At 36.6% G+C, this 21,031-nt stretch overlaps 2 protein-coding genes across 2 annotated transcripts; both read right to left on the bottom strand.

Moving 5' to 3' along the window:
- Positions 1–39: 39 nt before the first annotated feature.
- hsd17b2 (hydroxysteroid (17-beta) dehydrogenase 2) lies at positions 40–3,870 on the bottom strand. Its single transcript, XM_057328307.1, has 5 exons — positions 3,076–3,870; positions 1,941–2,153; positions 1,361–1,546; positions 837–974; positions 40–377 (listed from the first exon to the last, which is right to left on the bottom strand). Exons 1-5 carry the CDS (start codon positions 3,338–3,340, stop codon positions 46–48), a joined length of 1,134 nt encoding a protein of 377 aa, XP_057184290.1. The 5' UTR covers positions 3,341–3,870; the 3' UTR covers positions 40–45.
- Positions 3,871–3,982: 112 nt separating this feature from the next.
- gpia (glucose-6-phosphate isomerase a) lies at positions 3,983–14,994 on the bottom strand. Its single transcript, XM_057328306.1, has 18 exons — positions 14,748–14,994; positions 13,372–13,462; positions 11,808–11,876; positions 11,032–11,151; positions 10,802–10,885; positions 10,542–10,688; positions 10,234–10,305; positions 9,347–9,391; positions 9,197–9,250; positions 8,954–9,014; positions 7,840–7,883; positions 6,609–6,761; positions 6,391–6,520; positions 6,201–6,277; positions 5,717–5,845; positions 4,945–5,020; positions 4,793–4,859; positions 3,983–4,397 (listed from the first exon to the last, which is right to left on the bottom strand). The coding sequence occupies exons 1-18, from the start codon at positions 14,864–14,866 to the stop codon at positions 4,274–4,276; spliced, it is 1,662 nt and encodes a 553-aa protein (XP_057184289.1). The 5' UTR covers positions 14,867–14,994; the 3' UTR covers positions 3,983–4,273.
- Positions 14,995–21,031: the final 6,037 nt, after the last annotated feature.

Below are 21,031 nucleotides of genomic sequence, written 5' to 3'. Positions count from 1 at the left end.
TATTAAATCTGAAAAAAGTTGTTTTAGCAAAACGTTGATAGAAATTCAGTGTTGTGCTGGTTTGGCATCACCAGTCATAAAGATTCGTGAGAAGATCTTGTCTGACAGCGAGGTGGGGAAATGTCTGTAGAGAAGTGGAAGAGCCCACGCTGCGTCCCCCGGGTAGTAAAATGGATTTGGTCTTGAGGAGAGGAGAGCATGTTTTAAAGCCTCCAGGAATGGCCCTGTGTTGGGGCTTGACGTTGAAGACATCTCGACCAGCCGCTGCTGCATTGAGCGGATGTATTCTTCTCCATACGCTTCCATGATGTCTTGGGATATACCACTGAGGATCTCCTCCTGAACGTCAATCCACTGCTCTCTGCGGCCAAAAATATCTGCAAATATAATTTCAGTACATAAAAAAAATCTGTGAAGAACCTTTCACCCCGAAATAAAAAGTATTAAGCCTGCATTATTCTTTCATTTATTGTAAAGTGTATGTACAATAATTGTAGTATTTGTTATTTTTTTAACGGTTTTTTTATATTTTTGCTAGAATGTCTGATATGCTATACCAACCCTGCTCCTGGAAATCGACAGTCCTGCAGACTGCAGCTCCAACCCTGCTTCAGCACAACTGTGTAATTATCAAGCAATCCTGAACACCTTGATTAGATTGGGGTTGGAGCTGAAATCTTCAGGACGGTCGATCTCCAGGAGCAGGGTTGGTGACCACTGATATACAGAATGCTTTTTAGAAAACTTCATTTTCTTTAAGCAAATATTTATCTTTTGGATTTTCATGCGATTCACTGAATATAATTACATGAAGGTTGAGTTTGGCATAGTCTTACTTGTTTTAAAAGCCCCAGGTTGAATGACAATGACTTTTACTCCCCAGCGTGAGAGTTCCTGTCTTATTGTTCCACTGTATACAGTCAGAGCTGCTTTAGATGCCCCATAGGCTGAAAATCCAGGAAGAGGGATTTCTCCTAAAGAAACCAATGACGCAATGTTTCATTCATACTGATCACCAGAAGTCATGCTACACACTAGTGGATCGTTCACTGTACAGAGAGGTTCAAAGTTAAAATAAGGACTAATCTGTGGCTATAACCATGAAAAAATCACCATCTTCCACGGTGTATCTGAATATTACCAATCAACTACTCTGTGGTAGAGGAGCAAGTGAGAAAACGTTTTCCTCTGCCAGCATTGTGTAGTGACCCTGTTTTTCAAGAGGAATGGCTCAGAATCTCTGGCCACATTGTAGGACCATAATAATAAATGATAGTGGTGTTAAAGCGGGCCTTTCAGTTTAATTGTCTAACCACTGTAAATACATAGATAAAGATTTTAATATATTCGTAACGGTTACCTGCCATACTTGATATGCTGATAATTCTTCCTTTTGATTGACGTATCAGCGGCAAAAAGACTTGTGTCACCTCCACACTACCAATGAAATTTACATCAAAGTACTTTTTATATAATTTAATTGGCAGGATTTCTCCGTCGCACACATATCCAAGCACACCTGCATTGTTCACTAGTCCCCAGAGACCTGCACACAAGCAAAGAGTAATACAAATAATGTAGAGAGCCTGCAATGTAACATTAGTGAACGTGATTTATATTTCAATTTTTTTATTGTGTTGTTCACCTGTGCAAAATTAGCATCCAAGGTAGCTGGGAAGTTGTAAGTGGTTGCTAGGGTATCGCTGCGGTTGCTAGGGTACACGTGGTAGATAATAGGATATCGCTAGGGGTTTACTATGTTGTGCTAGGTTACAGCTATGGGGTTGCTAGGGTGTCCTGAATGGATGCTACAGGTATACGTTGTTTTTCAGCCTGATCACTATCTCAGAGTATCACAAATAGTAGCGATGCTTGCCCTACAGAGATCAGATATTGAAAACGATCATGTAAATGTACTTCTTTACCAGCTCTGTTATTACCTGTTTCACCCATTTGACTCCGGATGAACTCATACGCTTGTGTGATCTGTCTTCTGTTTGTGACGTCTAACTGTAGAACGGTGAGTTTTGAAGATGCAGCTCCCTTGAGCTCCAGAGCTCCAGGACCGCATTCATCCAGAACCCCCGCAAACACCCTCATCCCTGCGCTGTCCAGAAATTTGGCCAGATCGTGACCCAAACCAGAATCGCAACCTGTAGATCGATCAGAAAACACAATACCACCTTACAAAATCGCACAGTCGAACTTATCCCATATCAGTTCCATTGCATTGTGGGTATTGTTGGTGAGCTGTCATCGGAGTTCACTGACAATCTGTTTTCACGTGAAAATTCATAATCGTCTGCATGCTTATCATATCTAGACAATGACATCCCAGGAATGCATTAAGTTATGGGCTTATGGGATCCAGGCCAGTTAACTATGTACCTGTTTTATGATCAAAGTGCAAGGTTTATTAGGATGGCAGTGTTATGTTGATGGATGACAGTTTTCTGGGTAAGGCTCACGAAACAAGTCTAGGTCACAATTCACCTCGAAAGCAACAAAAATTTTGCAAAGAAAGATATTTTGAAGATTGTTACAACACTGACTTCCCCTCTATGGACATAAAACCACCCCATTTCTACGAAATATCTTCTTTTGTGTTCTACCGGAAGAAAGTTGGTAACCAGAAAGCACTTGACCCCGTTCACTTCTATTGTACGGACACAAAACCAATGCAAGTGAATGGGGCAAGTAACAAAATTTTTCTAAATATTTTCTTTTTTGTTCTGCGGAAGGAAGAAAGTCATACAGATCTGAAATGACAAAAGGGTGAGTAAATGATGACAGAACGATAGTTCACCCAAAAATAAAAATTCAAAGTTCTCGAAGATCTGAGCAGATTTCCTGTAGCTATAATTTGTATTTTGATTTTTTAGGTTGTAATTATGGTATTGGAAACATGCATAATTATTAAGAAAGTTTCACAATATCTTCAAATATGGTTTCCTATTTTGATTTCGAGGTAAAAATTACCTACAAAAGGTTTTGTTAAATGTAAATTACAAATGTACATATATACAGAAATCCAACAGAATTATGTGCCATGTAGTAAAAGCAAACAGGTCTTACCTGTGATCAGTACTGCTTTGTTTAGGGTAGGTAACATGACCTCTTCTCTCCCTATGTAGTGCACCAAACTGCATAGCACAGTCGCTAATGCCACTTTTAGAAAAGATGAATGGACCAAACAGCTCAATGTCCCTTCAGAAACCACGAGAACAACCAACCACCTCACCGGCCTGCCCTTCACACCCTGCACGAGCAGTAAGCCAACACTTACAACCGTCACAAACATGTAAATTAAAGACAGACCGCTTTCTACAATCTTCTCCATTTCTACACAACACACAAGAATGAAATTCCCCGTCAATGTTATCAGTCAATCTAGAGCCATCAGAGAGCTTACAGCCGTGTATCGTCCTCAGCTTGTTTGATGAGTTTGTGAATCTTTTAAATCTCTCAGAATCACACCCCTAGTGAATGTCTGTCCTGTGTTGTATCTGTAGACTTGTTTAAACATGCCTAGGGGTTGTAAAGCGATATATCTTACTTGCAACAATCAGTTTTAATATAGAAAACTTTGATCCTATGCGCAAAGGGCTGGTAAACTAAAAATAAACATCTTTCTAAAACAACATTTGATGACGGAACATCATTTTCACATAACTGAATGTATTGAAGCGAGTTCAGTGAATTGCGTAATTTTACCTTATTTCACAACTATAGTATAACGTTTATGTAATTCTAGATTCATTTTGTATAGAAACTCAACCCAAGCATTCACAATAAAGTTCTAAAGTATCAAGGAAACAAACAAATTGCTTTTGGCTGAGAATTTCTTTTCTTTTGTTGTTGGATCAAGTCATAACATTCCTGTCAAAGTCTCAGCGTTCTTCCTGGTTCCTCTTTTTAAAATCTACCTTAAATTAACGCCGATAATTAATTGCTGTTAAATGAAAAGAACAATGAACCAAGAAAACCGACAAATCATACATTTATTGTGGTGCGTTGGTCCAGAGTAGAATATGATATTGTCTCTAGAATAAACAGTGCATACAACAGGTGTTTCCCTCACAGACATGGATACAGTCAAATCTTACACGACACGCAACAATCTCATGGCTTATACGTGATGACACAGACATAAAGTGCTCATCCTCCTTGTCTAGGTCTATCAGATCTGAACTATGCCAAGCGTTAATACACAATTCATTATTCCCGTTGGATGAGAGGGCCAGCAGAGGTGAGTTGGGGGGTCTGAAAATGCTTAAGAGCGGTTCTTCTTGAAAAAGCTGATGAGTCCATTGGTGGAGGAGTCGTGGGAATGAACTTCTGCGTCATCCTGCAGCTCGGGTTCGATTTTCTTGGCCAGCTGCTTGCCCAGCTCCACACTGAGAGGACAGAAAAGAGACGTTTATCAACATATGGCCCCTCTATTTATCACTTTACACATTTAACCCATCAAAGTAGCAAATTCACATTAGCAAAAAGAGTTTTTAATCAAATTTATTTGTAAGAATACACAACATTCAAAATGAATGAATTTTCTTTTCACAATCGAAATTGTATAGATTTTTTTACTAATGTCACACAAACCTATAGTGTAAAGTAACTGCATCAACGCCATTTGAATGTTTCCTTTAGTGCCACATGTAAGTGGTTACATGTTTTGTTGAAGCCCTGATTTATGTCTACGTTACACATCTGACCTGTGCTTGTTGGTACATTAGCTGAACATCAGCTGGTCAAGAAAGCAGCAAAAGAGAAGACTGTAAACTGGACTCACCCCCACTGGTCATAGCTGTTGATATCCCAAATCACGCCTTGCACAAAGATCTTGTGCTCATACATTGCTAAATCACATGAACCAATAAAGTACATCACCAATGAGGGACTCAGAAACGAAGCTGCATCTACAAATCAATGTTTATTACTCACCAACCAATGCACCAAGGATAAAGGGTGTGAGCTTCTTGAAGATGATGGAGTTGCTTGGCTTGTTTCCTTGAAAGACCTAAGAAATACCAGTGTGTTATTGTTCATCCACTGCACAATGAATGCACATGCATTGTAATAAACTCATACATCACATGCTCCACTTCAATATGTAATGTCCCATTCGATAAAATAGTAATGACACAGGCCATTTTTATAAATCCATATACACCACAAATCACAACACTGTGCACTAAATTTGCCATTTTTTCTTTGATCTGTCCAAAAGCAAAGCTCTCAAGAAACACTGAAATCCGCTAAAGACCTAACTACAAAAAGACTGGACAGGACGGTAAAAATTCTTCAATGACAAAACTTTTCAAGATGGTCCTTAACTAAGGTAAGATGGTCAAAGACTTACTATATATATATTTATATTATACTATATATTTATCTTAAAGTTAATGCAATAATATTAAATCAACCAATCAATAATATATACAATATAACAATATAATATAATATAATATAATATATACAAAATAACTGTATAATGATACCATGTTAATTTTAAGTTTGCACACTGCACTGTTACAGTCACAAAAATGGATGTAGATGATCTGCTGTTGCTTAACGTTTTAAATGGCAACTCAAGATTTGTATTTGTGCGTATCCCATCTGGTGTGAACCCCTCTATTCTCTTACATTTAGATCCATTTTAAAACTTTTAACAGACTCCGGTCCTGTTGTATGAATCCGCTGTACAGTTCCTTACTTTATGGGGCAGGAGTCTCTCCAACGCATCTCCAGACATCCCAGCAGCCTTGAGCTCTTTCTTGGCCTCATCAGAGGTCTTTCCTCTCATCAGAGCCTCCGTCTGAGCCAGGAAGTTTGCCATCAGGATCTTACAACAAGCACAGGAAATACAGTTCATTGAAAGAACGCGAAATGCACGTAACTTCAATATCTAAGTGCCAGATTTAACAACAAGATGAACGTTCAAGTTAGCGCCAAATAGTAGAGAAATAATTCAAGAGTAAATGTCAGATCAGAAAAACAAAATGATATCGCTCTAATATGTATTGTATGCTATTGAAATGGAAACATTTGATGAGCCGTGATGTAATGCATTGCTGAACGCAGGCTCAGATAACATCATAAAGTGAAATCTAAGACACACTCAGGGGGTCATCGGAGTACAAGAAGACCAGGAGGAAACTGGAAAACGAAAAAAAGTGTTTAGAAACACATGAGGTTACCTTGTGATGGAGGTTGTCTCTGATTGGATGCTGAGTCTGAGCTGGTATGAGGAAGTCAGCTGGAATCAAGCGAGTCCCTACAAAGAGTAAGAGATCAGACTTGATCTATTCTGATAAACGCAACAGGCCAAACGTCCTAACAGATGCTTGAACTGGGACGTAGGTTCACTCGAGTTTTGAGATTACTGACCCTGGTGAATGAGCTGGTAGAAAGCGTGCTGTCCGTTAGTTCCCGGTTCCCCCCACACGATGGGTCCAGTGTGGTAGTTCACACGAGTGCCAGACTTTGTGATGTATTTCCCGTTGGACTCCATGTCTCCCTGAGAAATGAATTCACAGATCTATCAATACCTCGAAAAGCTAAACATTGTGATGTCATTTCCTGAAACGCGACATCATCAGACTGACCTGCTGGAAGTACGCAGCGAAGCGGTGCATGTACTGATCGTAGGGGAGCAGGGCATGCGTCTCGGCCTGGAAGAAGTTGACATACCAGATGCCCAGCAGGGCCAGTATGACCGGAGCGTTCTGCTCCAGAGGAGCCGAGCGAAAGTGGTTATCCTAAAATATATATATATAATTATTATGAAAATATTGACTTCAGGCACCATGCATTTCACAGAAGACATTACAAGGTGTACTGCAGAGATCTGATTGGTTAAATCCTTTTTAAATACAAGAATCAGGTGATCGCAATCATTGTGCTTTATACGACTGTCTGCATTCTTTCAATGAAACACGTGCTAATATAAACTTAAAGCTACTATGGCAAGCCAAATGTATTAGTTTGAAAGATAAATGTCTTTTGAGGCTGCGCTGTATGCAGCAAATCTACAACAATCTAGAGCAAAGTGACCAGTATGATCTGATTCACAAACAAATGACTCGAGACGATTCTTTCAAACAAATCAGTTAAAACAACGTATGAATCAAACTCAGAAGGGACTAAATGAGGTGCAAATGAACCAAAATAAAATGTTACAAAAATGACACAGAATTTTGATGTTTGATTCGGTGTAATGTTCAAATAAACACAGGTTGCAACAAAGATCTGCCATAGTAAAAAGAACTTGAGTATAAATGATTCAAATGTTACCAAAAGAAAGGTTAGAAATGTGCTTTGACTGTGCATTAAATGCAATTCGTAACTTTTGCCTCTCTATCGCCATCTCTGATTGAAACATAAAATTGCTGGTTCCTTATTTTTACATAAAGTCAAATGACATCAAACTAACATTTACAGTACCACATAATTGTACCTGACAGCTCAAATTAAAATTGAAGAGTTTGGTTCCAAAAATGTTTTTTATAATGTTATCATGTATTTATTGTGTTAGTTAGCTGTATTTTTGAGTTGTGGTTTGAGTTATATTTTTGAGTTAGCATTTTTATATTAATTGGGAAAATGGAGTTGGATTTAATGGATTAAAAATGGAGTGCTCTCATTTCGGAACCAAACTCTTCAAATAATTATAAGTGTACTGTTCTGAATCAGGTTGAGAAGCTACTTGCTCAATAACTGATATTTAACTGATTGTTTACTTTTTATTTTTAAATATAAAAAGTTACGGTTTGCAGCTTTAAGTCAAATCACAATTCCCATCACATGCATTGACATAATATAGTAATCATACTTTACCATCCAATGAGCACCAGCAAGAAGCTGCTCGAAGTTGTCAAAACCTGCAGGAGAATAAATGCATCACATTAAAACTCCTCTAAAAAAAAACATACACAAGCAGTTAATTCGTTCAAGATACTGAACTAGCTGTCATTCCCACAGCCTTATTTGATTTAGGGCACAAAACAACTCTATGCCAATAAACAAATGCAGATGTGTGGCACATCATTCACAACTATTTTATTTCATAATGTGACACATTTTGATAGGACAATTTAGCATTAAATCAAATGAAAGGTTTAAAGGGACTTGGGTTTTAATCTATTAGAGAATGAATAAAGGTTTAACAGTAGGTGTTTAATATCAAAAGTAAGGTCGAGTTCAAAACTAAGGACATTTTTTTTATGTCAGCCAAAACGGGAAAGTCACATCAGCAGATGAACAAGTTTTCACCCTGATCAATCCTGCTCAACAAGATCTCTTTGAAAAGCAAAATCTGAAATTGAAATAGAAAGCTTATGCTGATGCTTCAATAGACTGGACTGCAGCTAACTTCCGGTCTGTGTTTGTTCATCGATCTGGCTCATGTTTAATAATATAACTATTTATATTTATTTAATTTATGTTAATTTATATTATTATTTTATTGTATAATAATTGTAGTAAATAAATGATTTGTTGAATTTTGTTGTTTTTTCTTTTTTTAATAAACAATTTGTAGAATGTAACTGTCGCATTTAAAGAATGGAACGTATGGAACATTGACATCTAGTGGTTGAGCTTGGTATCGCAGTCTAAATTCCAAATATTGGCAGGCAAGTTTAGCCAAGTAGGCCTTCTTGGTTTCTTTTGCTTGGTGTCAGAAATACTCTATTATTTGCAGATGTGTAGCAGAGAGTTAAGTTCCATCCTCAAATGCACGTAAGCGCAGTAACGTTTGTTTTTGTTGTTGCTTTGAAACCGATTATAGCGCTGAGAGTGCGTTCCGAAATGTGTCAGTTCATAATGCAGAAAGTATACATTACCTGTGTAGCAATATGAATTGTATACTGAAAATTGATATCTAACAGATATCTGTTCATGCACTTGCATTGAATATTTTTATGGGACTGTTTGTAAAAAGCAGACATACCTATGTGCAGTGCAATGGACAAACCAATAGCCGACCACAGCGAGTAACGCCCACCGACCCACTAAAACATGAGCACTCAGCGTTAGAAAACCAGCTTGGGATTACAAGCAGCAATATGAAAATTCCACACGGCAAAGCAGTTAGATATTGATATGCATCCAATAAAAGTTTGTCTAATTTTCAGCCAATGAAAAGAAAGGTTGCTTGCTCATGCAAAAATCCACTTCTGTTGGAAATACTCACATCCCAAAACTCAAACATGTTGTTGGTGTCGATACCAAAGTCTTTTACTTTCGGCTGGTAAAGTAACAGAAAACACACATACGTTTATTAAAAATCGCTTATAGATTTAAATCTCACATCAAATGCTGACAGACGTGAGGCTGTACTTACTGCGTTGGTAGAAAGAGCCACAAAATGTTTGGCCACAGCAGATTGCTGAAAATACACACAACATCAAGTTACAAGACTTTTCGTACACAAATATTTATTTTTGTCTGTATTTGCGGGTTTCAATATCTACAGTTCACAACATAGTAATTCATGTTGATTTTATATATACTACTAAGTAAGGGATAATGTACAGGCAGCCGGTTGTTATGGCAGAAATAAGCCCCGACCGTGTGATCAGGACCCGACGCAAGGGTCTTATATCTCACTGAAGGGGCTTATTTCGCGATAACAACTGGCTGCTTGTACATTATCCTGCTTATTACATGGCTACTTGCCACATGAGACAAAAAATGGACATGAAATGTGAATTTAAAATATTTTATTCACTCATTTTTACCGAATGCAGACCTTTCGCGAGGAAAAGCTGTTTACCTTCGGTTTTAAGGTAAGAAACGACTTTAGATGTCACGAACAGGTTTAATAAATTAAAAATATGATGTCATATATGTTATTAAAAGATATTTAATTTGTCAAAAAAACCTGTCAAAATGATTTTCGAGAGGTTGTTATCTGAGAAAAACAAACCTGCAAATGTCGTGACTGGCCAATCAGAATCAAGCATTCCAACGAGCCGTGTAACAATAAAGCTATAGCAATGAACAGGACTGTTTTGCTACAGACGTGTTTACTAAAACAATTTCATGCATGAAAAGCGGCACTTTAAGATTCTGTTAAACTAAGGTTTTATATTAGCTCTATGGTAGAAAAGAGACAATTTTAACAATATTGCTTTTTATACTGCCAATTTTGGTTGGTGAGAAAAATAAATTATTTATAACTATTATGTTACTGAATATTAACATCTTATTTATAAAATATAAGCTCACATCATTAGCAGCCTGGAGGAACCATTCTCTGGCCGTCTCTGCGTTAGTGATGGTCTCCTGGGTGGTAAACGTCTGAACGACACAAAAAAACATTATACTATTCACGCCTTTATCCAGTGAGTTTAATCACAATTCCACAATACAGGACAAATGCTCAGTCTCCTGTGAACATGCGTGACACTGCACAAACAAATGAAAACATCACATTAAAATGACAGACCACGTGAGAAAGAATGTTCATACTTTTATTTTGAAAAAAAAAAACAGTTGTATTTGACTTCCTTTAGTATGTTTGTCCAGAGTCTAACCTTGGATGCAATAATGAAGAGGGTGGTCTCAGCGTTGAGCTGGGCGAGGGTCCTGGCCATGTGTGTGCCGTCGATGTTAGAGACGAACCACACGTTGGGTCCTCCTTTAGAGTACGGCTTCAGAGCTTCAGTCACCATGAGAGGACCCTGATATAAACATCCATCCACATATTACATCAGTTTTGTTTACGATCACCAGCTGACCCATAATGTGAAAGCTGTAAATAACAAATGAAGGAATGAGTGCAGGGTTTATTTACCAGATCAGATCCTCCAATGCCAATATTCACCACATCAGTGATGGATTTACCACTGAAGCCTTTCCACTCGCCACTGCGCACTTTCTGAACACACACACACACACACACACAACCATTTTATAGCCTACCTTTGTAAGATATTAATTCTCTTTAACTTTTCAATTTCTATAAAAAGTTCAATAGGAGAAGCACAAGTGTCGATGTGAAAGTGATGTTGAAGTTCCCCTCACATGGCAAAACGGCTTCATCTGCGCCAGAACTCTGTTCACATCGGGCATCGCATCTTTTCCGTCCACCATAATGGGAGTGTCCGAGCGGTTTCTCAGAGCGATGTGGAGAACAGCCCGACCCTACAGTCAAAAACACAGTTCTTAACCTCAATAAATATATACCGTAGTAATAGCAATGGGTTTCGATGTGCGATCAGAATTTTGATACACGTTAATGCTGGCAATTAAACGTGTACATTTGGTGTGATTAAACTAAACATAAATAAACCAGACAAATACAATGATATACATTTTCACAATCTCAGCAATTTAAGCTGAAATTATGTTAAAATGATAGTGAGCACTGAAAAGGGAAATACATAAATTCCTACAATTAAATTACAGCATAGAATCTAAACTCACACATAGGCAAAATATATAAAAATAGTCTATTTTCCGTTCTTTGATGAAATATTAAAGTGATAGTTCAACCAAAGATGAAAAGTCTGTCATCATTTACTCTCTTGTGTCGTTGTCCTTTATTTATGGCTTGCTTTCTTTCTTTCGCAGAACACAAAAGAAGATATTTTGAAGAAAGTTGGTAACCGAACAGCACTGGACCCCATTCGCTTCTATTGTATGGACACAAAACCAATGCAAGTGAATGGGGGCCAGTTAATAACATTTTTAAAAATATCTCCTTTTGTGTTCTGCAGAAGGACTTTGAAATGACACGAGGGTGAGTAAATGATGACAGAAACTTCATTTTTAGGTGAACTGTACGTTTAAGACATTACCTCAGTGAAGTTGATCTTCTCTCCTGTAAACATCTTCTCTCTGGCTGCCTCGATGCCCAATGATCGTGCCTGACCATGACGACATGTTTAGTGAACATGTGCAATTATACATACAACCTAATATACTGCACAATATTATTAGACTGTGCTCTTATGATTTTCATCATTGACTTCTCTGAAAAGAGGTAATATAGTATCTGGTTAAATATTTCTAAGAGGCGTCATGATGTCCAAGCATGTTACACACTGTTATGTCACTCCTGTGAGACAGGGGTCAAGGGTTGACTGGTCTAGTAAGGCCCCTGCCATGCATTACTGAGGCAAAAATGTTTTATTTAAATTCCGTTTCATGGAGATCCCCATTATATATATTTTTCCTGTCTACTGTCTATGACACCACAGCTCAGGACAGTGGCTAATAAACAGTGGTGGGTGTAACTAGTTACTAAGTAATTAGTTACTGTAATTTAATTACTTTTCCCTTGAAAAAGTAAACTAAGGGATTACTCTTATTTTTTCTGTAATTTAATTACAGTTACTTCTGATTTAATTAAACTAAATACTTTGTGTAATATGTGTGTGCAATAGTGGAATTGACATCAAAATTCAAAGTCTAACTTTAAAATCCTTGCTTTATTGTACAATTCTCACATTTGTAATACTTTGGTCAGTTAATAAGAGTACTTTATGTAGTTTAATATTATTTTATTGAATGAATTAAATAAGTCCTTTCATGTCTATCCTTAAATCACTTTACTAATCAAGGTTGATGTAGGATATAGAAAGTAATTAGTAATAAGTAACTAAATACTTTTTGTAGAGAGTAATTTGTACAGTAATCTAATTACACTATTGAATATGTAATTAGTAACTAGTAATTCATTATTTTTTCAGAGTAACTTACCCAACACTGCTAATAACACTGGGTTGACTGTGTGTTCTTCATGATCTCACTTACAGTGATTAGTCACATGACATTTAAATATCAGGTGATTGACTCAAAATGGTTCAGTGGCTCCATAAGCAAATAAATTAGCATCTAATCGCATGGATTGGACACAAAACTTTGCATCTTTAAGAATAATACCACACTTTAAAAAATGATTGGTTGTTTACATCCCAGCATTGGGTCAAAACGGGATGAACCCAGACATTTGGTTACATTAACACAATAAATGTTTCTATTTGTCCCAACAACGAGTTAAAACATCCCAACATTTTGGGCTGAAACAATGAAGTATATGTTAATTACAAGCCAACAGCTGGGTTTGTTCCTTTTTGACTGCATAACCCAGCATTTTTTTGGAGTGCATATTAGAGCAGATCTTTGGCACGTTACACCAATGAACACCTGGAGAATGGCAAACACACATATACACACGTAGTTCTGAGGAAGATTTAAAGATGCTCTAAATCTAAGACTAATATACAGCAATGCCCTCTACTGAGCTAAATGACTACTAAGAAGATTTAAACCCATATTTACATGCATTTGAACATATTTATAGTGGCATACATGTCAACATTGGTTTACATTATAAAGAAGAAAGATTGCAGACAATACCATGTCAAAGAGCATGTCCATAATTTCTTTATTGATGAGATTCTTGGAGTAATCCAGCAGGACATCTCCATCATCCGTCTCCAGCTTTAAACTGATAAAAAGGTACATTTTTGAATTCCTTCACTTGTAAGTCACTTTAAATAACATACGCCAATTGAATAAACTTAAAACATGCGTATTTCTACGGGATTTACATATATATATTTATTTACACCATCACTGTGGTGTGGTAATTTGAGGAAATGAAAAATGTTTTTGTAATATTAGATATGTTTTAGGACATGGCGCCAGTCATTAACTCGTTAGAGATCACCCATTTACGTCGGCAGCGCATGACGTCAAAGGCATTTTATCCGAATCTATTAAAACAGCTTGTCGCGTCTTTCACGTCACAACTGTTTACTTTATTTATTCATAATACATGCACAAAAGCATTTTATCACAACATTGTTTATATTGTAACATCATACACGGGGATGCGCGCACCGTCACACACGTTCTGCAGTGAGTGAGTGTGTGTCGAGAGGCACGTACAACATGCTACTGTAACGCCCACTGCTGGACATTATTTATACAACATTCATCTCCATGAAAAAAAAACACACTAGCTTAGCTATAAAGCTTTATCATTACTAAATACATAACATTTACATTCATTCATTTAGCAGATATACGTCGAGAATTTAGAGCATCACTACAGGAGCCAACCACAGTATGGTAAATATTTGAGTAGTTATTTGTGTGGTTATCAAATATAATAGTATAACAGCAGTACATAACGTTACGCACTACATAAGCGATTGGTTCACTTTTTGGATCACAGTTTTTATGAAACTACATAATATCACAAGCCAAATCATATGTGCTGCCAGCATTCATAAAGTGCATTAATGACAGATAATGCTCGTGATCGATATAATGACCTTTTGTGTGTTCATTTAGATCATAGAGTTATATCAGATAAGAAATAAAGCTATCGGTGTGTCAAAATAAATGATTAAAAGCAGGTGCAGCAGCGCAGAGGAGCTCGAGCTCACTGGCCTGTCTGATGTTGCAATAACCTTGCAACCTCAATGTGGAAATCAAACTGAAATTTAAAGTTGACCTTCAAGTATCGTCCATTTATACTATATATAGTTTGTCGTGGTGTTACACTGCATATACATTTAGGCTCAAATCAAATGTTTTATAACCAATACAGCACATAAATCGCGTTATGTACACGACATGGGCTTAAGCAGGCCTTGATGGCAAAGCCTCCATAACTTCAGACACAAAAACATGCTTTGTTGACAGGTCTGGTGTGAAATGTCATTGTAATGTGTATATTAAGGCTGACGTACACATGAGGGAAGCGCGTTTGATGTGTATTTCACCTGAACTTGTTGAATCTTTCTAGATCCTCCTCGAACATCTGCCTCATGTTCAGGTTTCCTGCGCTGGATTTGTACCAGTGTTCCAGTTTGAGATAGTTTGGATCGCTGGTGAGGCCCATGATGAAAAGATTGAACTGTTCTGCGGTCCAAAGCTGCTAACGTGAATTACAGCCGATCAGCAGTCATACAGTGCGTAGAGAAGCGCTGCGTGAGGAGGAAGTGCGATGACAAATCCCGCGCGGCCCCGCCCACTGCACGACTGCCGTTTGATCACGCCCACTCTCTGACAAATTAAACAAGGCACCAGATGCGAGTAAAATCTATTTATTTGGAAATGCAATACACGACTTGCTTATGTACTTAAATACATGCATCTCATCTGTTACCTCAGTGAAAATTTGGTTTGGTTTGGTAATGTGGATTACTGCCGCTTGCAGGTTTGATAGGGTATTGACTATGGAGGACTAAACCTGCAAAAATTATAAATAAATGAATGTATAAATAAATAAATATATAAACGAATAAATGTAATAATATGAAAATAAATACAGGAATGAATGGTTTGATAAAACAAAATAATTCGTTTTAGCTATTATTGATCTTAGCTTTAACTTTTCTTTTCATTTTTTAAATTGATTTATTATTTTTTGTGTCCATTTTTTATTATTTTTAATTATTATTATTTTTTATTTTTAGATTATTTTATTTATCATTTCCTTTTATTTTTACATTTATTTATTTATACGTTTATTTATTTTTATATTTATTTATTATCGCATGTATTTATTTCCACTTTTATTTATTTATTCTTGTATTTATTCTTACTTTTCTGTGTCTTGTATGATAATTAGATGGGTTGGTCTTGCCTACTATTGGTTCAGCGTAGATTGAAGCGTTTGATCGATTACTCTTGACTTGTTTTGGACTAACGTCACGTCACTCACTGATCGTTTGCTTCGTGTATAACGTTTATGGCGTGCGCACAATTAGCTAGAGAGTTACAGCATTTAGCCAATGAAGTCGATAACCATGCATCAAATGACTATGTGTCATTCAGATTAGATGCATTTATTGAGGATTTATTACAGATTGACGGAGAGATAAATGACAAAGTTCTTCAAAATCTGTGCGAGTCAGGGGGTGCTAAGGTGGTGACCAAGTTCCGGTTACAGGTCCTCTGCCAAAGAGGTGCATGAACGACCTCAGCAGATTCGTCGATTCTGAAAGCACAAGACGACTTGATATTAAGATGTCTAATAAACACAGACTTTCTTGTTACATGATTTTGACATTCTTGTTAAGATTGCAAATTATTGGTATGATCGCCCGTAACGGCTGAAGCGAGGTGAAAAAATAAATAAAGCGATTTGACACGGGATTCGTACCCATACAATAAAGCGAGGCAGCGTGTCACTACGGTAACAATCACACTAAGCTATTTCGCAATGCTAGCTGCTGCGGATCTTTGCAATAATATCAAGATGTCACACAACAATATGCAGCTGGATGAATCAAGGGAATATGCCCGTTTTAACTTGTGACCTCTGTGTTATTTATCTCTTATGGAATGTAGTTTACGAGTACCGTTTAGTAACCACGTCTTTTTAGAAGGAATGGTTTCCATTTGATGGCCCCTGTAGTGAAAGAACGATGCTCATTACTACCGTGTTAACTTGTGACTTAAGTTCACTATGTCTCAATTCATTTACATTATGTTACATCATGTTACATTAAATCTTTACGCTTTTTCTAACCGAAAGGCTGCTTATAACTATCACTTTGACAAAGCGTTAGCTTGCGACTTCGGTTTACAAGCTCATCTGTGTAGTTAAACCTTATTACATTTTGTGCTTTATGATTTTCACCAGTTGAACTGTAACACCACCATAGCACCCTCTGACTCGCACAGACTTTGAATGTGCTGCAAAGAGGCTAACAACCGAGGGAGAACTTTGTCATTTATCTCGCCGTCAATCTGTAATAAATCATCAATAAATGCATCTAATCTGAATGACACATAGTCATTTGATGCATGGTTATCGACTTCATTGGCTAAATGCTGTAACTCTCTAGCTAATTGTGCGCCCGCCATAGTTACTTAACGTTATACACGAAGCAAACGATCAGTGAGTGACGTGACGTTAGTCCAAAACAAGTCAAGAGTAATCGATCAAACGCTTCAATCTACGCTGAACCAATAGTAGGCAAGACCAACCCATCTAATTATCATACAAGACACAGAAAAGTAAGAATAAATACAAGAATAAATAAATAAAAGTGGAAATAAATACATGCGATAATAAATAAATATAAAAATAAATAAACGTATAAATAAATAAATGTAAAAATAAAAGGAAAGGATAAATAAAATAATCTAAAAATAAAAAATAATAATAATTAAAAATAATTAAAAATGGACACAAAAAATAATAAATCAATTTAAAAAATGAAAAGAAAAGTTAAAGCTAAGATCAATAATAGCTAAAACGAATTATTTTGTTTTATCAAACCATTCATTCCTGTATTTATTTTCATATTATTACATTTATTTGTTTATATATTTATTTATTTATACATTCATTTATTTATAATTTTTGCAGGTTTAGTCCTACATAATTGACCACTAGATGGAAACAATAAATCATACATAAAATGAATGACAGTTAGCGTCATTATGCAATTGTTGAGAAAATTATTGTATGGAATAGGTTAATAGTTTTTTTCCGGCTAGAAGAGAAAATGTATGTAACATTTTACTACTAAAATAAGCATGAAAGCAGGGCTTTCTCTTAATAAATTCAAACTTAAGCTTAAAATACTTAGCCAGGAAGATAAAACAAATAAAATACATCCAACTTTTTATTTTCTTATTCTACAAAACCAAGGAATTCAGGTGTAACATATTTAAAACCTTGTTCCAAAGGCTGATAACAACATACAACGTTAGTATTAATAGTAGTAATAAACTAGATAGTACATTTTCTAAAGAAACTGTGAGTGATGCTTTCGTGGCAGCTCAGCACTAGGGTGATGACCGCGGAACTCGGCACTAGGGTGATGACACTTTAAGTACTAATGAATCTAACCAACCCCCATGACTCTAAGATGTTCTGATACAGAGATATAGGTCTTGCTAAACGGTTGCTAGGCTAATGTGTTTGGTTGCTATGGGCGTGGCCACAAGTGAAACAAACCAACTCCCATGTCTCTACGATGTTCTTATGCATATATAGGTGTTGCTAAATGGTTGCTAGGCTAACCTGTTTGGTTGCTATGGGCGTGGCTTAGCATATGCCAACTGATGATGCTTCAACCCACAAGTGAAACAAACCAACCCCCATCGCTCTATGATGTTCTGATGAAGAGATGTAGGTGTTGTTAATCGGTTGCTAAGTTAAGATGTTTTGTTGCTATGGCCGTGGCTTCATGGCTTAATGAACTTCCTGGGCCACTGATTGGTTGCCTGAGTAATACGTGCCCACCCCTTCGTCTCTACGACGCTGTACTGCAAAGATATCCATATGAACTTTTGATAATGGGAGTCAATGGGATCGGTTGCTAGGTTGCTGTAAATGGTTGCTATGGGCGTGGTTTAATAGTTTTAAGATGATCCTTTGACACTGATTGGTTGTCTGAGTGAAATGAGCCCACCCCCTCGTCTCTACGACACTGTTCTGCAAAGATATCCATATGGACTTTTTATAATGGTAGTCTATGGGATCGGTTGCTAGGTTGCTGTAAATGGTTGCTATGGGCGTGGCTTAATATCTTCATAATGATCATGTGACACTGATTGGTTGTCTGAGTCAAATGAGCCCACCCCCTTGTCTCTAAGTGGTTGTACTGCTAAGATATTCAACACGGGACGTTTTACGCCTTATATGGGCATGCTTCCTGTGATTGGGAAATTTTGGGAGGCTCTTACACCCCAGGGGTACAACTTACACCCCATTGTGAGTGATGTTCTTACAGAGCATGATAGCCTCTTCAAATCGTGTATTATTTTCATGTTTCTACGATATCCTCACTCGGAGCTACGACCTGTCAAAGTTGGGTGCAATGTTAAGTCAATGGGATTTTTCAGGTTTTTATTCGCCGCCCTATCGCACCCCCTCCACCCGATCGCTTCCAAAAGTCATCACACACCATTCCTCAATGGGCCGCTCGATTTGATGTAGTCATTCATGGGTCCAAAGCAAAAAAATAATGAGTGAATATATAGGTATCTAGGTTTTGAATGGGAGTCCATGGGTGCCATTATAAGTATACGGAAATTTTGGGAGGCTCTCACACCCCAGGGGTGCAATTTACACCCCATTGTGAGTGATGTTCTTATAGAGCCTGATAACCCCTTCAAATCATGTATTATTTTCATGTTTCACGATCCCTCAAAGTTGGGCGCAATGTTAAGTCAATGGGATTTTTCGGGTGGTTTTTCGCCCCCCATCGCACCTACCCCCCCCACCCGATCGCTTATAAAAGTCATAGCACACCATTCCGTCGATGTGATGTATTCATTCATGGGTCTACGTCAAAAGCTGCGGGACAAGTAGCGTGCCAAACTTTTGGCGGAACAAGAATAATTATAAGAAGTATGTATGTTCGAATAACAATAGTTATGCTTTTTCAAAGCATCACTAATTACAGAAACAATAATCACCCAACTCGCTCCAAAAGGCTGAAGAAACCTCACATGCAACATACATTTTATCACATACATTTGATCATTTTTCTAAATTTAAAAATGACTATTTATAGGTCTGTGTTTTGGTAAAAAAAAAAAAAAGTTTCATTCTGTGAACAAATAAAAATATTTCTACCAAATTTAATAAATATATGGTTTCCATTTGCATTTATTTGCAGAAAATTAAAACTGGGGGTGAAAATAACAATGCAAAGATGCTTTGTATTTTTCAGACCTCAAAGACTGCAAAGAACACAAGTTCATATTCACTTTTAAGCAATACAACAGTAATATTTGTACATATTTAGGAAAAGGTAAAAAATGATTTTTTTAAACGTGATTACATGGATTTGATCAGTTTTCATGAGTCTCGTCATGCTGTCAGTTCTTCACATACTGTTGGATGACTTGTCACTCCTGAGGTTTGACTTTGTTTAAATACAACAGATACTAAAGTGAAATGGCCACAATACTTCTAGAAATGCTGATTAAATGAACAATTGAAGTGGTCTTTTAATTTTTTCTGTGGCTGTAGGCCTATATAATAAAACCTGAATTTCATCATTTATATTTATAAGATAAATTATTAAAATATATATATATTTACAATACAATCCAACCTGTCTTATAGTAAGAACCAATATTTAATAAGATTATCTGGGAGGGGCTCTGTACAGATAATGTCACTGTAGAACCAAACTGTTTTAATGTAATTTTAATCGGGTGACTTAACACCAGGATTATTTTACAACAACTCCATTAATACGTAACATCATCAATTTAAAAGCAGTAAACAAACACACAGAGATAGTACAAAGTTTATTTTTACACCTAAAAACCTCTACATGTAGATGCAAGCAGATACCATGCTGGGATTCAAAAGAAATGTGAATGTCACTTCTGTCAAACTATATTTGACCCACGAACAGGTGTAATGATTTCCGCCAAGACCTGCATTTTTACTGTTAAATCAAAAGGTGTTAATAAAATTCAGACATTAAAGTACAAATGGTAAAACACTTTTACAATAAGGTTGTATTTGTAAACAATAGGTTAATGCATTAGCCAACATGAACTAGTAATGAACAATACTTCTACAGCATTTATTAATTTATGTTAATTTCATCATTTACATTTTAAAAATCAAATGTTGTATCTTTCCACATTAATGCACTATGCACTGACATTAATAATTATACTGACATTAACTAAAAAAAATATTGCTAAAATGCTAAAAATATATATTGTTCATTGTTAGTTAATGCATTTAATAATGTTAACAAATACAACTATAGTTTGTGAAAAAAAAAACAGTTTGGGCTTCGTTTTGCCATTGTACCATACAATTCCTGCTTATGAGCATAACTGAATGTTTTACAACACAATGGACACACAATGGAAATTCCCCCAGTTTTCAAATTCCACTTCACGTTCTGTGTCCCCAGATTTAATTTAGTCAGATTTAAATAATGCAAAATGGGTATTACTGAAACATAGCATCTATTAAATCTGAATAGAAGAGTTGGTAAAGCACAAAATATTTCAGCTAAAAGGCTATTTTCACAGGTGTTTTAGATATCAAGCACTTTCATACGTATAA

The sequence above is a fragment of the Triplophysa rosa genome, unplaced genomic scaffold (assembly GCF_024868665.1).
Source record: "Triplophysa rosa unplaced genomic scaffold, Trosa_1v2 scaffold433, whole genome shotgun sequence".
Taxonomy (NCBI): domain Eukaryota; kingdom Metazoa; phylum Chordata; class Actinopteri; order Cypriniformes; family Nemacheilidae; genus Triplophysa; species Triplophysa rosa.
The sequence above is the reverse complement of the archived record's forward strand: the minus strand, read 5'-3'. Positions and strand labels throughout refer to the sequence as shown.